This window comes from Arvicola amphibius, chromosome 15, assembly GCF_903992535.2.
Source record: "Arvicola amphibius chromosome 15, mArvAmp1.2, whole genome shotgun sequence".
Classification (NCBI taxonomy): Eukaryota; Metazoa; Chordata; class Mammalia; order Rodentia; family Cricetidae; genus Arvicola; species Arvicola amphibius.
In genome coordinates, this window is record NC_052061.1 from 52,182,043 (window position 1) to 52,202,799 (window position 20,757).

At 48.0% G+C, this 20,757-nt stretch overlaps 2 protein-coding genes across 3 annotated transcripts in view; one reads left to right on the forward strand and one right to left on the reverse strand.

Annotated features, from left to right (window-relative positions):
• Positions 1 to 6,945: 6,945 nt before the first annotated feature.
• On the forward strand, positions 6,946 to 9,922 carry LOC119802063 (cytochrome c oxidase assembly factor 6 homolog). Its single transcript, XM_038312927.2, has 2 exons — positions 6,946 to 7,312; positions 9,567 to 9,922. The coding sequence occupies exons 1-2, from the start codon at positions 7,169 to 7,171 to the stop codon at positions 9,660 to 9,662; spliced, it is 240 nt and encodes a 79-aa protein (XP_038168855.1). The 5' UTR covers positions 6,946 to 7,168; the 3' UTR covers positions 9,663 to 9,922.
• Positions 9,923 to 12,473: 2,551 nt separating this feature from the next.
• Tarbp1 (TAR (HIV-1) RNA binding protein 1) overlaps positions 12,474 to 20,757 on the reverse strand; it is a 47,584-nt gene continuing 39,300 nt past the window's right edge. Inside the window, exons 24-30 of one of the 2 annotated variants that reach the window (XM_038312274.1) lie at positions 20,501 to 20,697; positions 17,402 to 17,483; positions 15,354 to 15,525; positions 14,030 to 14,221; positions 13,747 to 13,871; positions 13,264 to 13,400; positions 12,474 to 12,996 (exon numbers count right to left, since the gene is read on the reverse strand). In XM_038312274.1, the coding sequence (XP_038168202.1) occupies positions 12,828 to 12,996; positions 13,264 to 13,400; positions 13,747 to 13,871; positions 14,030 to 14,221; positions 15,354 to 15,525; positions 17,402 to 17,483; positions 20,501 to 20,697 (1,074 nt within the window). In that variant the 3' untranslated portion in view covers positions 12,474 to 12,827. Of the gene's footprint in view, positions 12,997 to 13,263; positions 13,401 to 13,746; positions 13,872 to 14,029; positions 14,222 to 15,353; positions 15,526 to 16,924; positions 17,015 to 17,401; positions 17,484 to 20,500; positions 20,698 to 20,757 lie in introns of those variants that run through there. The other variant, XM_038312275.1, reaches the window with a different exon arrangement.

The window sequence follows — 20,757 nt, forward strand, 5'->3', positions numbered from 1 at the left end:
CAGTCACGACTCTGCAGGTATGTGATACTGTGATGTCCGCAACAGGTGCCCTGGGACAGAGGCCACCGCAGCACTGAGCCCACGCTAACATTTACCAAAGTGGTGTGAAGGCCTAGATCTGACACAAACGAGACTCAACAGCAATTCACAGCAAGGCAGCCACACGTTTGACATGCTAAACTTATGCATAATGTTTTTAATGAAAATACCTAATATGGAATTAATCTTCATAAATGTATATACATAAAATTTTATCACGTTTTAGTTCCTGAACTGATTATTGTCCCATTTTGCCTTTTTAGATTTTAGTGATGTTTGAGTCTTTTATCACTATACTATTAAACAATATGGACAAAAAGGTGGTGGTGGCATACACCTTTAAACCCAGCACTTGGGAGGCAGAAGCAGGCAGATCTCTGTGAGTTCGAGGCCAGCCTGGTCTACAAGAGCTAGTTCTAAGAGAGGCTCCAAAGCTACAGAGAAACCTTGTCTCGAAAAACTAAAAAAGAAGTACAAAACTTTAATTTTTTCAGTTGACATTTACTTCAATTTATATTTTTCTGAGTGTGTAAGTTTTGAGTACTTTAAACATATATTTTATTATTGTATGTATTATTATTTTAGATTTGTGTGAAACTTTCCTTTAGCCATATAACAGTTTTTCTAAAATGAAGGAAAACATATTTTTAAGAGTAAGTATATATTTCTAGATAAATTATCTCATTATTAAATATTGGGAACCAGTGGCAAGACTCTCAGATATGGCGATATTAATTTAACTCAGAGAACTTTGACACTGAGCAGCTTTTAGTCATTAAACACCAATACTTTTACACGCGCTTTTAAATGCTGCCCTATGAACATTGATTTGTCAAACGAGAAGACAGGGTGTCACACCTGTCTTAGAGTGACTCATTCCAGACACTTCCAGCCAGCGATCACCACGGCAAATGGAGGTGCTGGCTGAATGAGTAGGTGCCTGCCTGTGATCCCCACACTAGGAAAGGGAAGGCAAGGGGAGCAGAGGTCAAGTCTGCAACATAAGCCACTGGAGGCTGCACACAAGTCCCTGTCAAAGCAAAACAGAAGAGCTTTGAGTGCACTGAACTCTGTATAAGCACATTAAAACAGAATGACACACACACACACACAAATGAAAATAAAGGACTAAGAAAAAGAAGCAGTAAGGAAACGCTACAGAGGAACGTGGATGAGTGAATCTCAACAGCTGCTAAGTCAATGAAATTCAAGTCCAGGGGTATGAACGAGGAAGGAAGCTACGCTATTGAAACACAGCACTCTGTACACCCAGTGAGCCGGCTGTGAGACACAGCACTTCTGTACACCCAGTGAGCCGGCTGTGAGACACAGCACTTCTGTACACCCAGTGAGCCGGCTGTGAGACACAGCACTTCTGTACACCCAGTGAGTCGGCTGTGAGACACAGCACTCTGTACACCCAGTGAGCCGGCTGTGAGACACAGCACTTCTGTACACCCAGTGAGCCGGCTGTGAGCTGTTATAACATCACCTGTCTATTTTCCAAGGCCGCAACAAAATACTCAAGACTGTGTTGTTTGTAAAGAAGGGTTTATTTAGCTGGCAGGGCTGAAGGCTGGAGTCCAAACAGCATGGCAGCTGTCTGCACTGCACCGCACCATGGAGGACAGTATGAAAAGAGATGAGGGAGAAGGAAACACCACATGGTGACAGATGAAGCCAGAGAAGGGAGGGGTCAGTCTCGCTCTCTTAAAACAGTTCACTCAAGAGAACGGATCAGGGATGCATGAGAGCTACCTGAATCTCTCATGAGGACAATATATTAACTAATCTGCTGGCATGCTTCTGTGTCCAAGGACAACGTACTAAATGACCAGATGGCATTCTGTTATGTCCATGGTTCCAGGGACTAGCCCTGACTGGGGCAGTGAGGAAAGAAGAAATGACAGACAGGCACATTCACAGACACACAGACACACAGACACTCAGTGCTGGCCTGGGCTCTCAGTGTGTTTATCACAGTGGCTTACAGACAGACAGGGTTATCACATGATTTTAAGCCCGTAGGCAGACAACGCTGGATCAAGGAGGAAGAGTCCTTGTAGGGCAGCAGTCTTAAGGCTGTAAATATCCGGTTGGGGGAGAGCTGGGGTGGACATTTTCTGTATACACTGTCGACACCTGCACACAGATCAGGAGGGAACGCTCCGCCGTGCCTCCGTGGGTCTGTATACCCTATCAACACCTGCACACAGATCAGGAGGGAATGTTCCGCCGTGTCTCCGTGGGTCCGTCACTCAGGGTTTCCTCCCCTCTCTCCAGCTTCCACCAGAACCCACATTTTAAAGGTCATACCACTTCCCAACATCACCATACTAGAGACCGGCCATTCAGCACACGAATCTTAGAGAATCACACTCATACCATATCCAAACCCTTCACAATTGTTAGAAAGAACTCTGGGAAGCAGGAAAACAGTCAGGTAGTATGCTGTAAGCAGCTGCTCTCAGTAGTCAATAGATAATTTAAGAGCCACCACCACCATTTGTGGGGTATGAGTAAATATCACAATGCAAGCAATACATATGACTGACTGAATGGATGGATAAAAATATACACACAATAGAATATACACGTGTGCATAATTAATAGCTGGTTAGACACACAGATACAAATGCAGGAACAGAGGGCAACAGATGCTAGACACGCACAAATAATAGGGATGGCTGGGGACAGAGGGTCGGTGGATGATTCGATAGCAGGGGACAAGTGACAGATGTAAGGCCAGGGTTGCATGAACAGACCCAGCTCTGATGTCCCGAGAGCGAATCAGTGCAGAGTCCACTGGCAACCCGGAAAGGGACATTTATTTTAAGGCTCAAACCTTGTCTTGCCTCGCCTTTCTGACAGAAATAGTAACTGAAGCTGTGAGTGTAGATCAACACAGCAAGAAAAATAAAAGTGGGGGGGGGGAGAGGAGGAGGAAAGAAGAGGAGGGGTAGGAAGGGGGAGAACCTTGCAGTGCATCTCCAGCTAACCAGAGGGAAGCATCGTACAGACAGACACGGCATTCGGAGGGTGCGCAGCAACGCTGAAGTCAAAGGAATCTGCCCCACTTGTGTTCCGAGTATAAATAAAAGTCTGTGGGTGGTGGCAGAACAACACCCGTTGTTTTCAGTCCGTCCTGCCCTGCCCACCAGAGGTTTGGGGATCCACTCAGTTCAGACGGGGTGACTCCCATCATTTCTTGTGGTTAGAACAGCCAGCAGAGCCTGCCTTCCACCCCTTCCTCCGACTTCTCTTCACCAGCTCTCCATTTCAAACCCAGGCAAGGAGATGCCATCCTTTGTGGCCACACACACACACTTGGACTTCGCTATTATCCACTTGCATCTCTAGATCCCGCTCTGGTGGTTGTTCTGCTCTGTTGGTTACTAAGAGTCTCCTGGTTCCCTATTATCCACTTGCGTCTCTAGATCCTGCTCTGGTGGTTGTTTTTCTCTGTTGGTTAATGAAGAGTCTCCTGGGGGAAAGGTAGGAGCCCAGCTGCAGTAAACTCACCTCTTTGGCAGTATGTCTCCTCTCTGCCTCAGCCCCATCAGAGACAAGGGGAACTGTGTGGCTGCATACGCAGTATCTAGCACTAGACAAGGCTGACTTTTGGGCAGTGTCTTAGCTAGGATTTTTATTAGTGTGGAGAGACACCATGACCATGGCAACTCTTATAAAGAAAACATTTAATTGGCGTGGCTCACTTACAGTTTCAGAGGTTCAGTCCATTATCATCATGATGGGGAGCATGGTGGCCTGCAGGCAGACTTGATCCTGGAGTAGCTGAGAGTCCTACATCTTGCAGGCAACAGGAAGTCGACTGAGACACTGTGTGGTGTCCTGAGCATAGGAAACCTCAAAGCCTGCCCCTACAACAAGGCCATAACTTTTCCAACAAAATCACACTGCCTGATATTAACCACTCCCTGTGAGATTATGTGACCCAATTACATTCAAACTACCATAGCCGGGAATGACATATAAGATGGTAAACACATGGAAATTAGTAACCATGCTCTGTATGTTGGCCATTATTCTTACTTTTCCACTTTTCTCTAGATCAATTCTATCAGTGATGACCTCTTTGGGGGCAAGTACTCATTCTATTAATAACTGGACACACACACACACATTCATGTAAAATGTAAACAAACCATGTACACGGTTTAAAGAATGTTTAGAAAGCAAGTGTCCAGGTGCAGAGGCAGAACCCAAAGCCTCCCACCCAGAGTTTTGGGGGTACTGTTCCTGATCAAATCTCTCCTTGCCCTAGAAACAGCTGTGAAAACCTTTGCTGCTCTTAATAGTTTTACACTTACATATTTATCCTTAATACTGTAGTTTACAGAAAGTTCAAGGACTCACAAAACTACCCAGCACTAGGGAGGCAGAGGCAGGAGGATCTCTGAGTTCAAGGCCAGCAGGGTGTTACACAGTGAGTTCCAGGACAGCCAGAGCTACATAGTGAGACCCTGTCTTAAACAAAACAGTAACAAAAAAGGACTCTCAAGATTAGAGAAACCATACCATGTGTCCTTGTTTTGACTTGCTTTTCTCACCCAATGTTGGGATCTACTCATTGTTGTTCAGGTGGTTTTCTTTTTAATTACTGTGTCATATTTGGTTTTTGTTTGTTGAAATAGCGTCTGTGACTTATAACTCAAGTTATGATGGCTGGCCGGCAAGCCTTGGGTATCTGTGTCTCCACTTCTTCGGTGTTGGGATTAAAGGCATATTCCCACCGCTCTCACTTTTTTATTTGAATTCTGGGTACTGAACTCAGGTCCGCTACTGTCAGCCTTTGGTCCAGCAGGCGTCTAATGGCACTGCATTGTGACTGTCGGTTCCTGGCTGTGGCTGTTAAGGAGGACGTCGGTATCTGCATATGATGGAGGCAGGTCTTCTATCAATCTTGATTTCATTGGTTAATTAATAAAGAAAACTGCTTGGCCTAATAGGTTAGAACATAGGTGGGTGGAGTAGACAGAACAGGAAGAAGGAAGTGAGGTAGATGGCTCAGTCAGATGCCACACCTCTCCTAAGTTAGTCAGACTGCTGTGCCTCTCCTCAGGGAGAGAGATGCGATGAAGCCAGCCACCAGTTCAGATGTGCTGAATCTTTCCCGGTAAGACACCATTCGTGGTGTTACAAAGATTATTAGATATGGGTTAGTCAAGATGTGAGTAAGAGGCTGAAAATAATGGGCCAGGCAGTGTTTAAAAGAATACAGTTTGTGTGTTGTTATTTCGGGGTATAAGCTAGCCGGTGGCCAGGAGCCGGGCAGGATGAAAAGCAGGCCTGCCCGCAGCTCCTCACTACATGCATACATTGGCCGTTTGCATTTTCTCATGGGTGCTGCTTCTGTTTAAGTCTCCTGTCACTTTAAAAATGTTTTCCATTTCCTACAGTTTGTAGGTGTATCGAATGGGTCCTAGATATTATGAATATGGAAACTTTTGCACTGTGACTCCATTTTATGACGTTGGTTTGGGGTAGATAAATCTGTGACTAAAAAAAAATCCTTTTCAAGGCTGGAGCAATGCATCTCAGCTCTTCCAGAGGACCAGATTTCAATATCTAGCAAGCACATAGCAGCTCACAACTGTAATTCCAGTCCCAGGGGATCTGACACCCTCTTATCTTCCAAAGATGCTACACACATGTGGTACATTAGACATACATGCAGGCAAAACACCCATACATCCAAAATAACAAATTTAAAATGTTTCTCTTTTCAACCCCAAATTATATTTTCTCATACATGTCCACCACAGGATTTGGAATAGCCTTTTTTTTTTTTAATACTGGAAAGGTACTGAGAAACATACAATATATAATGTATAACACCCTCAACAAAGATTCGGCACCCACTATCATATACATTGATCCTTCTAGAGCAAAAATTCTTAGTTACGTAAGTAATGAATATAGTCTCACACCATTTTAGTGCACTCTCTCCCTCTCCCCCCTCTCTCCCTCTCTCTCCCTCTGTCCCTTCCTCCCTCCCTCCCTCCCTCTCTTTCTCTCTCTCTCTCCCTTATATCAATGAGTTCCAAAGAGTTTGACATTTCAGAGATCAAGAGATTTTGCAATGAGTAAGATTTACAATCACAAGACAAGCATAATTAAATCAGTAAAAGTCAAGAGGACCCTCTTGGTGGAACCTTCTGGAATTGTCCGTAGAAAGAATTTTCAGCACGGATTTGAATGGATTACCAGCACCAATACGCATCTCTCTGGGAATCTGTGCACTTTTGTAAACTTCACTTGCACTCAACCCTTTCTAAGATCCTTTGACTTTCTTGTTGTCTAGAGCTAGCCTTTATTCTGCAGTTCCTACTTTTTTTTTTTAATCTTTAATAAAGATCCTTCTTTATTAAAATTGAGGGAAAGGAATAAGCCCAGTAACTGACACTGCAAATGTCTACATTTATCAATCACGGGTGGTCACACGATACATTTAATTCTCCACCAACACTAAGATTACCACTTTATTTATTAAGAATGGCCTTTATAAATTTGCAAATTCCCAGCATTCAAGAGCCTTCATCCATGGCTGGAATCGTCTTCCTGAACATTCTACTTAAACACGGGCTCATAAATTAAACGCTCCTCTCAAAACATCCGAAGCACGGCAGAGACGAGGGGTCTTGCAAGCATGGCCAGCCTGAGCTTCGTCTTCTCCGGGAGTCGGCGCTCTCAGGCTGGCAGCCTCCTCCCCCCCTCTTCCCGGTCCTCAGCTCGGTCCCCTCCGCCCACTCTCGGTCCCTCCACTCCAGCCCCGACCGCCGCGACTACGGGGCAGGGGCGGTGACGATCGGCTCCTCGTCTCCGCCCCAAAGCCGCGCCCACCACGGCCGGAAAGGACAGCCGGAAGTCCCGCCCTTCCGCGTGGAGAAGGGCGGCCCGGGAGGGTCAACACGGGTCAGCTGCCGCTTTCCTGGGGGAAGCGTTTCCTCGCGTGGTCCGTGGACTCGCCGGGCGACTCGGCGGCCCAGGAGCTCCGCACCGCGCCTCCCACGTTGGCTGCTCCTCGGGAGGCCGCGCGGGACTGCAAGGCTCGGGCCCTCCGCGCCGCAGCCCGGGGTTGTAGGCTAGCCCTGGGAACCCTGCAGGAATGGCAGCCCCGTCCATGAAGGAAAGGCAGGTGTGCTGGGGCGCGCGCGACCTGTACTGGCGCTGTCTCGACGACAACGCGGAGGACGCGGCTCGGTGCAAGCAGCTGAGGAGCTCGTTCGAGGCCAGCTGCCCCCAACAGTGGGTAAGTCCCGGGCGCTCGGTCTCACCTCGGGGTAGGTCTGGAGGGACAAGGTCACGGAGGAGGAGGGCGCGCGGTGGAAGCCACCAGTTAGTTGTGATGTTTGGAGAAAATGAGAGTGCGCGGCCGGATTCTGGGGAAGGGACAGTGTTGTGATGGTTTCTGCAGGAGTCCATAGCCTCTCTCACAGCCCCGTCATTCGGCAGCATGGCTCCTTCAAGATCAGTTCTTTCCTTTTTGACTTTGTCCCGATCTCTGCCAACTCCTATAAAGGGCAGACTGAGAGGTGTGTCCAAAAACGCGAGCGTGTGTGTCTGTGTAGTATCGTGGGAATGTGTTCTGAGGGGGGACACTTGGTTTTATTTGCTAGAATTTTCATCAGTCCTGGGAGGCCTTGAATTCAGTTTTAGGCAGAGGGAGCCTAAACAGTTGTCCAAAACGAGCCAGCCACTGTTGTGGAGAGAAGATTTAAACTCGGGTCCTTAACTTTGTGTTTACTCTGCGGTACAGCAGTCCCCTCGAGAAAGAGGAGGGGTGTGCTGTGCAGTACGAGGCCACGAGAACCAGGACTGTGGGCAACTGGAGTGTTCAAAGAGCAGCTTCAGGAGGAGATCCGCTCCCCGGGAAATCTGCTGAGTTCTGGGCAGGTTGTTGTCAACAGCATAATGCTGCTTTCATGTCAAAGAATAGTGTATTTTCTAGTGACTGGCTCAGGAACACAGATTGAAGTTTCCCTTAATACCATGTGGCAGAAGTTTCACTAAGTTTTATAGGAACAGAACACAATTTTCAAATACATGGGTGGAAATGCAGATAAGTCTGTTACAGCAAAGCAGGAAAGCCTCTGCTGGGCCTCAGAGGCTGTCACGTGACACGCTTAGCCTTTTGGGTGATGGGAGCCAGTGGTTTCACCTGTCACCAGGGTGTTAGATCAGTCAGAGGTGGGCAAGGAATTCAGAGGGCTAAAGACAGACCCTCAACATTCAAACCTTTCCAAAGCCACTCAAGTTCTGATCAGTATAATTAGTCCTGTGGAAGGTTCAATGTAAGGTGTGGTTTTTTTCCCCCCGTTCATATTGGACTGTGATACCTAAAGTGTACCTCTAAATGTAACTGTCCATGGGCACAATAGATGCCACAATTAACTTTCCACAGAACGGGAGGGACATTGTATACTTTTAAGTCTGATATCCTTTATATATCACCTATTCTAGTGTAGTCAATCCAAGACCCCCAGGGATAAATCTCCACAGATAGTGAGAGTTTTGAATACCTCGTCATAACACACCAGAGGGACAAAGGCCATCAAACCACGGGGGATTTTGAGCATGGATGGGGCTTTGGATGAAGCAGTCATGGCCTCAGAACAGAGCTGTGCACCAGCAGGACCTCTGGGCTCAGGACTGAGGTAATCCCCGAGTCCTGTTTTCCCTGAAGTGAAAGATTGAGCATCATGTTCAGAGACTATATGTGAATTCGCACACATAGGCGGGCAACCAGGGCAGCCTCTCTCTGAAGGTACCTTGGATACTCTGGGCAGGTGTGTTACATTTCCTCCTGATGGAACTTTAAGGAGCGAGTCTATGTGCGATGGTAGAGAACGGGGTTTCTCAGTGAAGGAGAAAGCCGTGTTCAGGCAGGCTCCATTAAGACATGCACTGGAGGTTTTTAAACAGAGCCAGCATTTTCTGGTCTCCGGTGCAAACGTGAGGCATCCTGCGTCTGCCCTGTCTGCAGAGCTGCTGGGATACAGGGGCTGGAGCAGCGGCACGGCTGGCACACGTGCGTTTTCCTTGGGTTTGATTTATAGTTGTAGAGCATCCGACTTTTCAAATGTCGCACGAAGAGGATGATATGAATGGAAACAAAGCCAAGCCTGGAATAACTTGTGAATATTTAGTCGTGTGTCCATCTCGATTTGTCCATCTCGACAAAGATACCAGGCCTGATAAATATGATACACTGACCCTATAACCAGCCGTGGTCTAAAACTTACGATTCCTGATCCAACCAAGAACTGCCAAGCAGGCTCTTATGTACTAAAATCACAGGCCATACGTGCTAACAGCCATGAGGGGACAGACTCATGGCTCTTCAGGCAGCTTAGCAGCTCACGCACTAGATCCCTGACTCAGGAGTCTGGAACACAAATCCTGGTTCTGCCTTGATACCGTTAATGCTGAGCTACATTTAAATCTGCGCTTCTGCTTGCCAACTGCACAGCTTGCTCTAATGCTGGGCCTTTTTATCTCAATAGATAAAATATTTTGACAAAAGAAGAGACTACTTGAAATTCAAGGAAAAATTTGAAGCCGGAGAATTCCAGCCTTCACAGTCCACTGAAAATTCCTAGGCTCTTCCTGAACTTTCACGCAGGTGGAGATTATTCTTCTGGACTTTCAGAAATGCTTTGCTGGTTCCAGGACAAAAGCAGTTTGCCCATAATTACATATCAGCCAGCACCTGCCCCTTGTGAATACCAATTAGTAAAAGGGCCAAGTAGCAGAAGATCTTAATCATTCAAACTATGAAGGACTGACTGGTACTACGTGTGCTGCTTTAATTTCGTGAGGATCTATTTCAAGAAAAAAATTAAAGTTTATTGTAAAAACACACTGTTCATCTTCCTTTCCCCCCTTTAGAATAAAAGCCACATACATGGTAGGCAAATCGAGTTGCAGCTGATACAAATAAAAGCTAAGATAGGTTGTTATGTGTGCTGCTGGCCCTTAGATTAGCATTTTAATATGGAAACTACACAGAGGTTGTTAGAAGCCTTAAGTAACCAATAAGTTATAATAAAAAGTTGTTCAAATGTCCTCAATGATCAGGCAGTGCCTGGGTTGCTACTAGCTGAGTAAGACAAAAAAGAAATAAATATATAGATTGGGAAGGGATAACTGGGTCTATTCCAAGGTGATTAAGAAAATGCCAAAGGATGAACCCCCAGAAATGAACAGTAACTCACAAACCTGCAGACAATACTTCAAATCATGTATCTCTTACAGAGCTTGTATTCAGAATACAAAAACTTCATGATTCTTGTTTTTTTTTGTTTTTCGAGACAGGGTTTCTCTGTGGCTTTGGAGCCTGTCCTGGAACTAGCTCTTGTAGACCAGGCTGGCCTCAAACTCACAGAGATCCATCTGCCTCTGCCTCCCGAGTGCTGGGATTAGAGGCGTGCGCCACCACCGCCCGGCTAAACTTCATGATTCTTAATAAGAAAAATGAACCTGTTTAAAAAGTGAGCAAATTATGCGAATAGATATTGTAAGGATTACAGCTTGGATGGAAAGGAATCCTGGCAGACAAGAGCCAAGGATTACCACAGACTCAACGGAAGCGGAGCAGTGTACATCCCTGCTTCAAAGAAAGGTTTCCCCAGTAACTCTGAGGTCTGCCGGAGTGGAACAACTCTGCTCTGCCAGGGAAGGTTCTGCTGCACTCCACAGAAAGAAGGTCTCACTCGAACCTCAATCAAGAGATTTATTGGGAAGGAAGAATCCTGAAGGTGGCTGCTAGCTGAACAGGTAGCCAGGGTAGGAAAAGGCAGCTGCCAACTGAACAGGTACAGAGCTTATACAGGGCTTCTTAGGCGCGAAGTTTTTCCAGGGTGAAGATTTTCAGGGTGAGTTGGATTTCAACCCTTGAGCTTGGACAAGCTCAGAGACTGGCTGGATTTCGTATGCAGTTCGTGTGCAGGGGTTGGTTTCATGCTCAGGGATTGATTGGTTTTTCTACCCAGCTGGTCAGGGGCAGAGTGTGTTTCTTTGGCTCTGGTTTCAGAGCCAAGGTGTGTTTCTTTTTTCTTTTTTTTTTTTAAAGTATGTATGTATGTATGTATGTATGTATGTATACAATATTCTCCTTCCATGTATGCATGCCAGAAGAGGGCACCAGGTCTCATTACAGTTGGTTGTGAACCACCATGTGGTTGCTGGGAATTGAACTCAGGACCTCTGGAAGAGCAACCAGTGCTCTTAACCACTGAGTCATCTCTCCAGCCCCGGAGGCATGTTTCTTTCACTGGCCCTTTTTAATCTTTAGGCTCAGGTCTCAAGGCCAGCAAATTGGCTGTGGTCTCAGGGTCAGGGTGTGTTTCTTTCATTGGCCCTCTTACCCCACAGATATTTCTTAAAATACAGTGGAAGACGAGTATCTGAAAAGAGCCTCCATATCGTTAAGTATTAGAATAATGAAAATAAATACTATTCTGATAGGTCACTAGATACCTGCTAGAATGGCTTAAATTAAAAGGCTGACAATACCAAATGACAACAAGGATGCAGAACAAGTCATCCTCGGTGACACTGTAAACTCGGAAGCCCTCTGCAGAGGTTTTCAGGTAAAACATGCTGACTTTATGACCCAGAAGCCCCACTCCTAGGTGCTTCACCAAATGAAGCGAAAGCAAAACCTGCAGTGTTAACGCAGTCCCTAAAACCAAATGCCCATGTCAGAAGTAGAAGAAATACTATATCCCCTATAATGGATGGAATACCACAACATGAGCAAACACCCGGATGGAAGCCAGACTGCGATAGTGTTGGTTATCTCAGGTCACAGGAGTGGCATCTGATCTGATGTTGTAGGCTGAAACCCTGTTGCAAATCAAAGCCTCAAAACTACAGAAGAAAATGAATAGGCAAAGGACCCTGAAATCTGAGTATTACTCAAAGGGTTCCAGGGATAGCAAGTTCCTTGCTGGACAGTTAATGATCATCCTTAAACAATGCAGCCATTGGGGCTGGAGAGATGGCTCAGAGGTTAAGAGCACTGGCTGCTCTTCTACAGGTCCTGAGTTCAATTCCCAGCAACCACATATTGGCTCACAACCATCTGGAATGAGACCTGATGTCCACTTCTGGCCTGCAGGCATACATGCAGGCAGAATACTATATATACATAATAAACAAATTAAAAAAATAATGCAGCCATCTAAGCATAAAGCACTCACGGGCTTCATTCTTGGTTTCAGTAGGGATTTGCAGGGGTGGCCCAGAAGTACTGGGGCCGTGATTATTGTCCTCAGAGACAGATTTCTCACCACCACCGGAAGCACAGTAAGACAAATGTCATTTAAGCCTAACGTGAACGATGGCTGAATTCACAGCTTTGGAAACAGCCTAGGGCCTGAGGACAAAGAACTTCACTGGAGAGCGGATTCACATTTTGCCATATATTAAAACGGAAGGGCATAGGTGCCCATAAGTAACAACTTTTAATTCTTCCACACCGTTAGCACAGCCACCCTGACAATACTGGTTTCTAGGAAGAACATTTTAAAAAATTTATTTTTAAAAAAGTTCCATAATTGCTTAAAATATTTAAAAAGGTCATTTGATTTAGGGGACAATATATAGTGACAGACTTTAAGGCACATAAATAGGTTTTGGCATTGAGGTGCAAGGTTAGAGAGTTGCAGATAATCCCATGACATCTCAGAATATTTCATTCGTCCAGAAGGTTATAAGGCACCATCATTAGCACCATGAGAGATCGTGGGCGAGGCTCAGTCTCAGGATGCGGGCCCCACACACCCGAGCAGCTGCTGCCTGGTGTACTCCCAGATCAGCAGAGCTCCGCTCACATGCACGTTGAGCGAGCGGATGATGCCCTGCTGAGGAATCTCCACACACACGTCCAGCTGCTGGATCAGGTCGGCTGGGATCCCTTCCCGCTCATTTCTGCAAAATGGAGCAGGACATGTCAGCTCCCCTGTAACACAGGGGGTACCTTTTACTAAGTTTTTTAGAAGTCCTGAATGTTACTGTAGGAGACAGATAAACAGGTGACGGCAGCCTGGGTTCCAGGAAGAGGCCAATTCCGTGTTTACTAGTAAACATCCCAGGGGTCTCCGTCAGTGCTCTGAGTTGACAGGAAGTTGTGTGACAGGAGCCTAGGCCAGTCTTGAACAGCCCAGAGAACCGGCATGGACCAGGGAGCCAACTCACCCCAACAGGAGCAGCGACTTCTCGGGAAAGCGGAACTGGGCCAGGTCTGAGCTCTGCGCTGTCTGCTCCACACCGATGACGGTGTAGCCCTCCACCTTTTTCTGCTGCAGATAATGCGTCAGCTGCGCCGGTCTCACCTTGGTGACAGTTTTAGAGGGACAGAATATGAGGTCATTCCATTGTGAAATGGGAGGGCAGACAAAGCACTGAACTCAAACCCGACTTGTCAAAGGGGCTTTAAAGGGAAAACTGGACACCAAATGACATCCGAAAGAGCTCCCTCCACAGAGCAGACTGCTGAGCGGTGGCTGAATAGAGAGAGGGTAGCATGTCCTCTACCAGGGTGACTGCTACATTACTACAGGTCACAGATAAAACCCCATGGGACTCAGCACTGAAGGATCAGACCGAAAAACCGGCATAAAGACAGCATGCCAAAATACACTCGCAAGTACAGGATCTACTAAGCGGCGTTACACCTACCTCTAGCAGAGGGAGCCACTGCTCCGCAGAGACACTGAGGTGCTGGAACTGCCTGTCGCTGACACACTGAAGACTGCCCACCACGAGTGCCGCAGCTCCAAACACCTCACAGGTGCGGCACAGCCCTGCACAGAACGGCCTGTTACTCAGGTCTCCAGCAGGTCAGAGTTCACAGCCTTCCACCCTTTCCTCTGAAGCCTGCCAAGAGGGCCGTGCGTGGAGCAGACAGCCACAGAGGGTGCTGAAAGGATTTAGGGTGACCCTCCCGGAGGACAACTTTTACCTCCTAAGTTGGTCGGCTTGTCGATGAGCGAGGCCACAACGATGAGTCTGCTGATGGACTTGCCGAGCTTGGCGGCCCGATCCTGAAACAGAAGCTCCAGGTCTGACTCCAGAGCCTTGTGTCCCCACGGGATGATCTTCTTCTGGACATCTGCACACTCTGATTGGCTGTCTGCTTCACCCAAGGTAGACCCTGAGAAGCGATAATAGTTCCAGTATCAGACAGTGGCAGTTAGCCTGGGACAGTTCCCTATGTATTGGCATCTTTGGATGGTTTTTTAACTATTCTTTTTTGTTGTTGTTGTTAATGCGTGTATATGGACCGAGTGTGTGTATGTGATGCGTGTATGTGGACCGAGTGTGTGTATGTGATGTGTGTATATGGCCTGAGTGTGTGTATGTGCCCCGAGGTGCCCACGAAGACCAGAAGAGGGTGTCGAATACCCCAGAGCTGGAGTTTCGGGTGGTTATGAACTACTCATGTGGGTGCTGAGAATGGAATCAGCTGTCTGTGCTTAGCACCAAATTCTCACGAAGGTCTCTCAGGCCGTGGTGCTCTCTCTGCTAGCTGGGTTCCCTGGGTTTCTGCTGCCTGCCGGTGTCTGCTATGAGAGGACAGGGTCCCTGTCTATGTCCAGCACATTGGCCGCCAGCAATGGATCCTCACTGGATGAGTAGATTCAAGATGACGGTCCAAAGACCAAACACTGAACCATCTCCACCTTTCTCAGAATGCTACCCAGAGCCCTGAGTTGAAACCACAGGGCGAGGCTCGATTCTGCAGTTAAAAACAATTACATTTATCAGGAGGTGCCGGGGCACACGGGTCAGGGTGTCATATGGACACGGAAAGGCAGATAACCTGTGAGAATTAGGTGTCTCCTACCATGAGACTCGAACTCGGGTACTCAGGCTTGGCAGGAAGCACCTGTATCCAACAAGCCATCAGAGAGGTGGGAAGAAAATCAGAGCACCGCAGGAAACCAGCAGAGGAAACTTACAGAAGGCACAGGTGTGGTGGTGTGGGGGGAGATTTTAGGGATGCTGGCTTTGGGGAAGCAGTCACAGTGGCAGGTGCAGTTAGGGAAAGCTGAAGGGAGGGAGGAGCCAGTAGAGCGAGGCCGCCACCACAGTGCTGCTCCAGTGAGCTTTCTGGACACACTGAGCCACAGGCTCATCAGGGAAGCCTGACTGGTGCAGATGTTCCTGCCTTCTCTAAGCAGAGGCAGAGATCCAGATCGATGAAACAATATCATCAGGACCCATTCTCAAGCTGTGGTCAGGAGCCCTCACCAGTGAACCAGCACAAAATGAAGCTCCCTTACCTCGGTCCTCCTGGGACCAGTCTCCTGGACTCAGCTCACTCAGTGCGGTCCCAGATTGGTACCATGGGGACCCTTCATTGGAAGGGATGTCTGTGAAGCTGGCGAATTTATCCAGGGCGATCCACTCCTCTTCAGTGACACCCGAGAGCCGTGGGAGGGTGTAAAATATGGTCTGAAACAAGAATCGTCAAAGTTAAACATTTTTCCTTAAAAACAGGAAAAACCAACATGGGTTTTATTGTCGCTGGCTCTTCTCCCAAGCCGCCCTCTACTGCAGGTTCTCGGAGGTATGTCACTTTGCCCTAGGACATTCAGGGGCTCATTTAGGGACCCCCAAGAGCAGGCAGAGCCTCTCCTCCAGCTCTTCTAACTACACGTGACCAATGTGCTCTTATCAAGAGTGCACCATGCTTCAAAGGGCATTGTCACTAACAAGAAACGTATGTCGGAAGGCAGTTTCCTGGCCACCAGACACTTCCCATGCCAGTTCCACTACAGACATCCAGAGCCCAAATCCTGGCTCGACAGTGTAACTCACTGTGTGACCTTCCTCAGCTTCAGCTCCTGCGTGTGTAAGAAGGTGGGATAACTGGTGCCTCTGAGGCCACAAGGCCACCTTTCTACCCTCCCCTCTTGAAGAACACTCAGTGGTGGAAAGGCATGAGAGAGAAAACCCCGAGGAACAGGTCATTTAAAAGTGCCCTTATGGCACACGTCTCTGTGGGCAGTTTTAAGGCAAATATGGTTTGCTTCAGGCTAGCCATTTTGTGCAAATCTGAACTGATGTCATGACAGAGAGTACCGTTTATTAGGTGGCTCCCTAATAGCTCAAATACAAAGGCTCGGAGACAGAGTGGGGTGGGGTGTCAGCTCTCTGCACCACAGCCCACACACAGAGCCCTCACCCACTGCTGCACACAGACCACGCTGGCTGCTGCTGCTGCAGGTGAAAGAGGCGGGAGGGATGAGGGAAAGGAGGAAGGACTCAGTGCTTACTGGCTGCCTGGGAAAAGTGGGCGGGGTTTTAGAGATGTCAGGAAAGCATGGTCAGAGGGCTCTGGGAGCCAAGGGACACAGACTGTGTGCTATGAAATGTGAAAAACCCTAGTACATTTTATCCCGACAAGAATGACATGCATGTCGTATGTAGCACATCTCATAATACGTAGTATGTCTTCAAAGACAGCTTTAAGCAAATCATAAAAGAACTGGTTGCATAGTAGTTGGCTACTGATCTAGATTTCCCCAGAGGAAAAGTCTCCCTGGCCGGATGTCCGCACAGCAAAGCTGAGTAGATAGCACAGGTTTGTTGGTGAAGTTGAAAAGGGTTTAAGATCATCTTATATGTTACGCAAATTTTAAGAGTTTACAAATGGAGTCGTTTATATATTAACTGTAATAAGTATATTTATAGTTCTTAAAATTACACGAGCACTCTGCTACTATCAGCAAAGTGGAGTACCACTTGACACATACTCTCATTACCCAGAATCTAAAAGGATTAATTGCCATTAACAAGAGATCTTTTTGTTCTTGCATTGATCATGGGCTTCAGGACACGAAAATCTCACCTGCACAAAGGTTCTCTCACTCACTTCCTTTTAGAACTCTGATCTCTGTTTAGAGTTAAATATTCCCTTCCAAGGTTTACAAGCCAGACACTGCCAGAGAAATAGAAAGTGAGAATGACTAGCCAGTTGTCACCGCTGAGGTCTGAACCGCGAGCACATCACAGGACGGGGACAGAAGATGAGCCTGTCCCAGTCCTCCAAGAGCTGGGGCAGGAAAGGGCCAAGTCAGGGCTGCAGACAGCCTAATCACAGAATGCTACAGGTCATGGGACAGGAGACAAGCCTGTCCCAAACCTCCAACAGCTGGGGCAGGAAAGGGCCAATCAGGGCTGCGGACAGCAGACAGCTTAATCACAGAACGCTACAGGTCACGGGACAGAAGACGAGCCTATCCTAGTCCTCCAATAGCTGGGGCATGAAAGGGTCGGGTCAGGACCATGGACAGCAGACAGCCTACCCAGGGAGCTCTCAGCTTACCTCCAGACAGTAGTCCTTCAGGGGGTGGAACGTGGAGAAGAAGAAATGGTCCTGGATGCGCTGCCAGTTCTTCCTGGCATTCCTGAGGGGAGGGATAGGAAGTGAGGCAGGACTCGGAAGTGAACAGTTCTGGTGAGGGAGGTCAGTAGATTATCTTTAAGAATCCCATCCTAGCCGGGCGGTGGTGGCGCACGCCTTTAATCCCAGCACTCGGGAGGCAGAGGCAGGTGGATCTCTGTGAGTTCGAGACCAGCCTGGTCTACAAGAGCTAGTTCCAGGACAGGCTCCAAAGCCACAGAGAAACCCTGTCTCGAAAAACCAAAAAAAAAAAAAAAAAAAAAAAAGAATCCCATCCTAAGTTCACACTCTGGCTCTTCAACATCAATGTGTATGTTCTGTCTCTGTCTCTGAGATTGTGGTTTAAATGAGAAATGTCCCCCATAGGCTCATGTATTTGAACACCTGGTCCCCAGTGGGTGGCGCTGTTTGGGGAGGTTTAGGAGGTGTGGCCTTGCAGGAGGAAATATGTCATTGGGGGCTGGCTTTGAGAGTTCACAACCTCGCCCTCCTGCCAGTCTGTTTGCTGATGTGATCGCTCAGATTCCTGCCACCATGCCTGCTGCTTGCTGACATGCCTCCTCGGTGTGATGAACACTTCTCCCTCTGCACCCGTGAACCAGGACAAACCCTTCCTTCTGTAAGTTGCTTTCAGCCATGGTGTTTCTCAGAGCAACAGAAAAGTCGCTAACATACGTGACTGGGGATTGAATTGAACCCTGGGACCTCGTGATGCTCTGTCCCAGCATTCAGTGTGCTTTTGGTTTGTTTGCTTTCAAGACAGGGTTTCCCTCTGTAGCCCTGGCTGTCCTGGAACTCACTATGTAGACCAGGCTGGCCTCAAACTCACAGAGACCCACCTGCCTCTGCCTCATGAGTGCTGGGGTTAAAGGTGTAGGCCACCACTCAGTGAGCTTTTTAAAGGGCAACTTTAGAAAGGTTCTCATTTTTGCTTTGGTGTCTGAGACTGTCTCAGGTTCGTGTGGGTAGTAGCCTTGAACTCATTATGTATCTGAGGACAATCCTGAACTCCTGATTCTGCATCTATACTGATGTTCTGGGATTACAGATATGTGCAGCCACACCTAGCATTTCTCTTCTTGTAAGCTAGGCATTGTGGTCCTCACCCGCCACTCCAACACTCAACAGACATGCAGAACAAAGCCACCCTGCGCCACACAGCCAAGACTCTATCAAAAACAAATAAAACAACAAAGGTTTGCCCTGCTGTTTTTGCAGAACCAGGGTTTGAGCCCAGGCTTCATGCCCCCCCAGAACGTACTCTTTACTCAGCTAGCCCACAGGACTCAAAGATAAACAGAGACTAAGTAATGCTTTCAGAATCATGCAAAACCAACTAAAGGAATAAAACCCAGGTCTCTTAGTGTCAAACAGACACTGGCCAGTAGAACATGAAGAATGTAGAGAGAAGCCCAGGCTGGCTTCATACTCAACCACCCAGTACAGACCAAAGTCACCCATCACCTGCCAGCACTAGGAACCTGTGGGGTTAGGATCCCCATGTCTCTGGCTGGCAGTGGACCTTTTTCCCTAGAGGGCAAATCTTACATAAACCGTGTAATCACTCTGAAGGCACACGACACAGCTAAATAGTATCCGTTCTCAAAAACCAAGAGCACCAACTCTGAGCAAGGGTGAATTCTTAACCCAGCCACCAGGTTGGAAAGGCGAAGGTCACGTGACAGGACAAGCAGCTTAGGACTCTGCAGAACTTTCAGGCCACGAGACTTCCTATACTTTACTCTTTAAGGGATTCTCTGCGTGAGTTCCTGGCACTTCACCATCCTCACTGACTGTGGTTTTGGAAAATGAGTGACATGAAGTACTTTAAACATCCCAAGTCTAAACAGAGAATAATGGACCTCAAATCCTACCGCATCAAGGGAACAGGGGTTTGCCACTTGCATGTCAAATGTGTTGCAGTATAGGCTCCATCCCTGTCCATCTCCCAACTCTACCAAGCACTACACTGAGCCTGCTTCTCCCACACTCTGGCCTCACACCTGTCCATTTATCCCCTCGCCAGCCTCTGATGTGAGTAAGCAGCTTCCCTCCCAGTACGCCGGCCCCCTTGGACCTGCATCTCACACAAAGGCAAAAGCCCATAAGTATCGGTCACGTTCATCCTGACTCTTTCAGTTCTGAGTGTCTGGACACTTGTCCCAGGTCTCTCAGACGACCTTCCTCCAGGGTCCCCCCTGCCTCCAGTCTCCACTTCCCACAGCTGCTTCACGGGCCCAGAAGCCTCTTCCCTTCACTCACCACCTCCTGCTCTTCCTCTGGGAGTCACAGAGCCGCAGGCAGAGGTCTGCATTTGCCAAGGTGCCCTCCGTGTTCCCATCAAGGTGCCCTCCGTGTTCCCATCACCTACTGAAAAGCCTGTGCACTGCTGACTGCTTGGCAGTCCTCTGTCCTGTCCTCGGTTCAACTGAGCCACAGAAGACAGGACCTTCGTCCACATGCTGAGTGTGTCTGCCTCAGAGGACTCAGGGAAGGACAAGCCTTCAAGGACAGAGAGTGGAAAGCTCAGGATGCCCAATGCTCACGGGCTATATCCCTGTTTGGAGTCAGGAGTTAAAAAGTGACACCATAAAAGGATATTTTCTTGCTTAATATTAATAACAACATATATGGGATCTAAGCCAACTGCTTCTAGGGACCAGGGATTTGAGGATCAACAGGCAGAGAAAACAGCTCAGTGCCAAACAGATATGATCTCACCAAAGAAAGCAGTGTTTGGCTGGAAGTAGATAACAGGTGAAAGACAGCTCTGGGTCACAGCTTCCTGCTGTGCTGGGAACAGAACTGAGAGTTCACAAGGCTCAAATAAAGGATGGAGAGAGAGAATAAAACCCCAATCTGGACTCATCATCAATCTGTAGCTTGGCACCGTCTGCTGCACTGGGCTGACCAAGTCCTCTGTGCCAGCCCAGTGAGACACAGACATATAAGAGGGTCACGAGGCTGCTCCCCACTCCTCCAGGCTCTGCGGGGAAGAACAGAGCCACGAGGTGTCCTCACCCTGCTCCATGCATGCTTTCCGCCTGGCTGAGACTGCACTCAATGACTGTGCTCCAGGCGTCACACTCTTCGAACTGCAGGGCTTTACACAGGTGCCAGGCCTTCTTGAGGGCCACCAGAGCGTAGAGTCGGACGCTGAAGTTGTGGCTCAGACACCACTGCAGGGCAACGGTGAGGGCCTGCTTCAGAACCAGCTTCTGGAAAGACAGGGAGACACTGCTTGCAGGGTGGACACAGCAACATGAGCCAGACTGTAA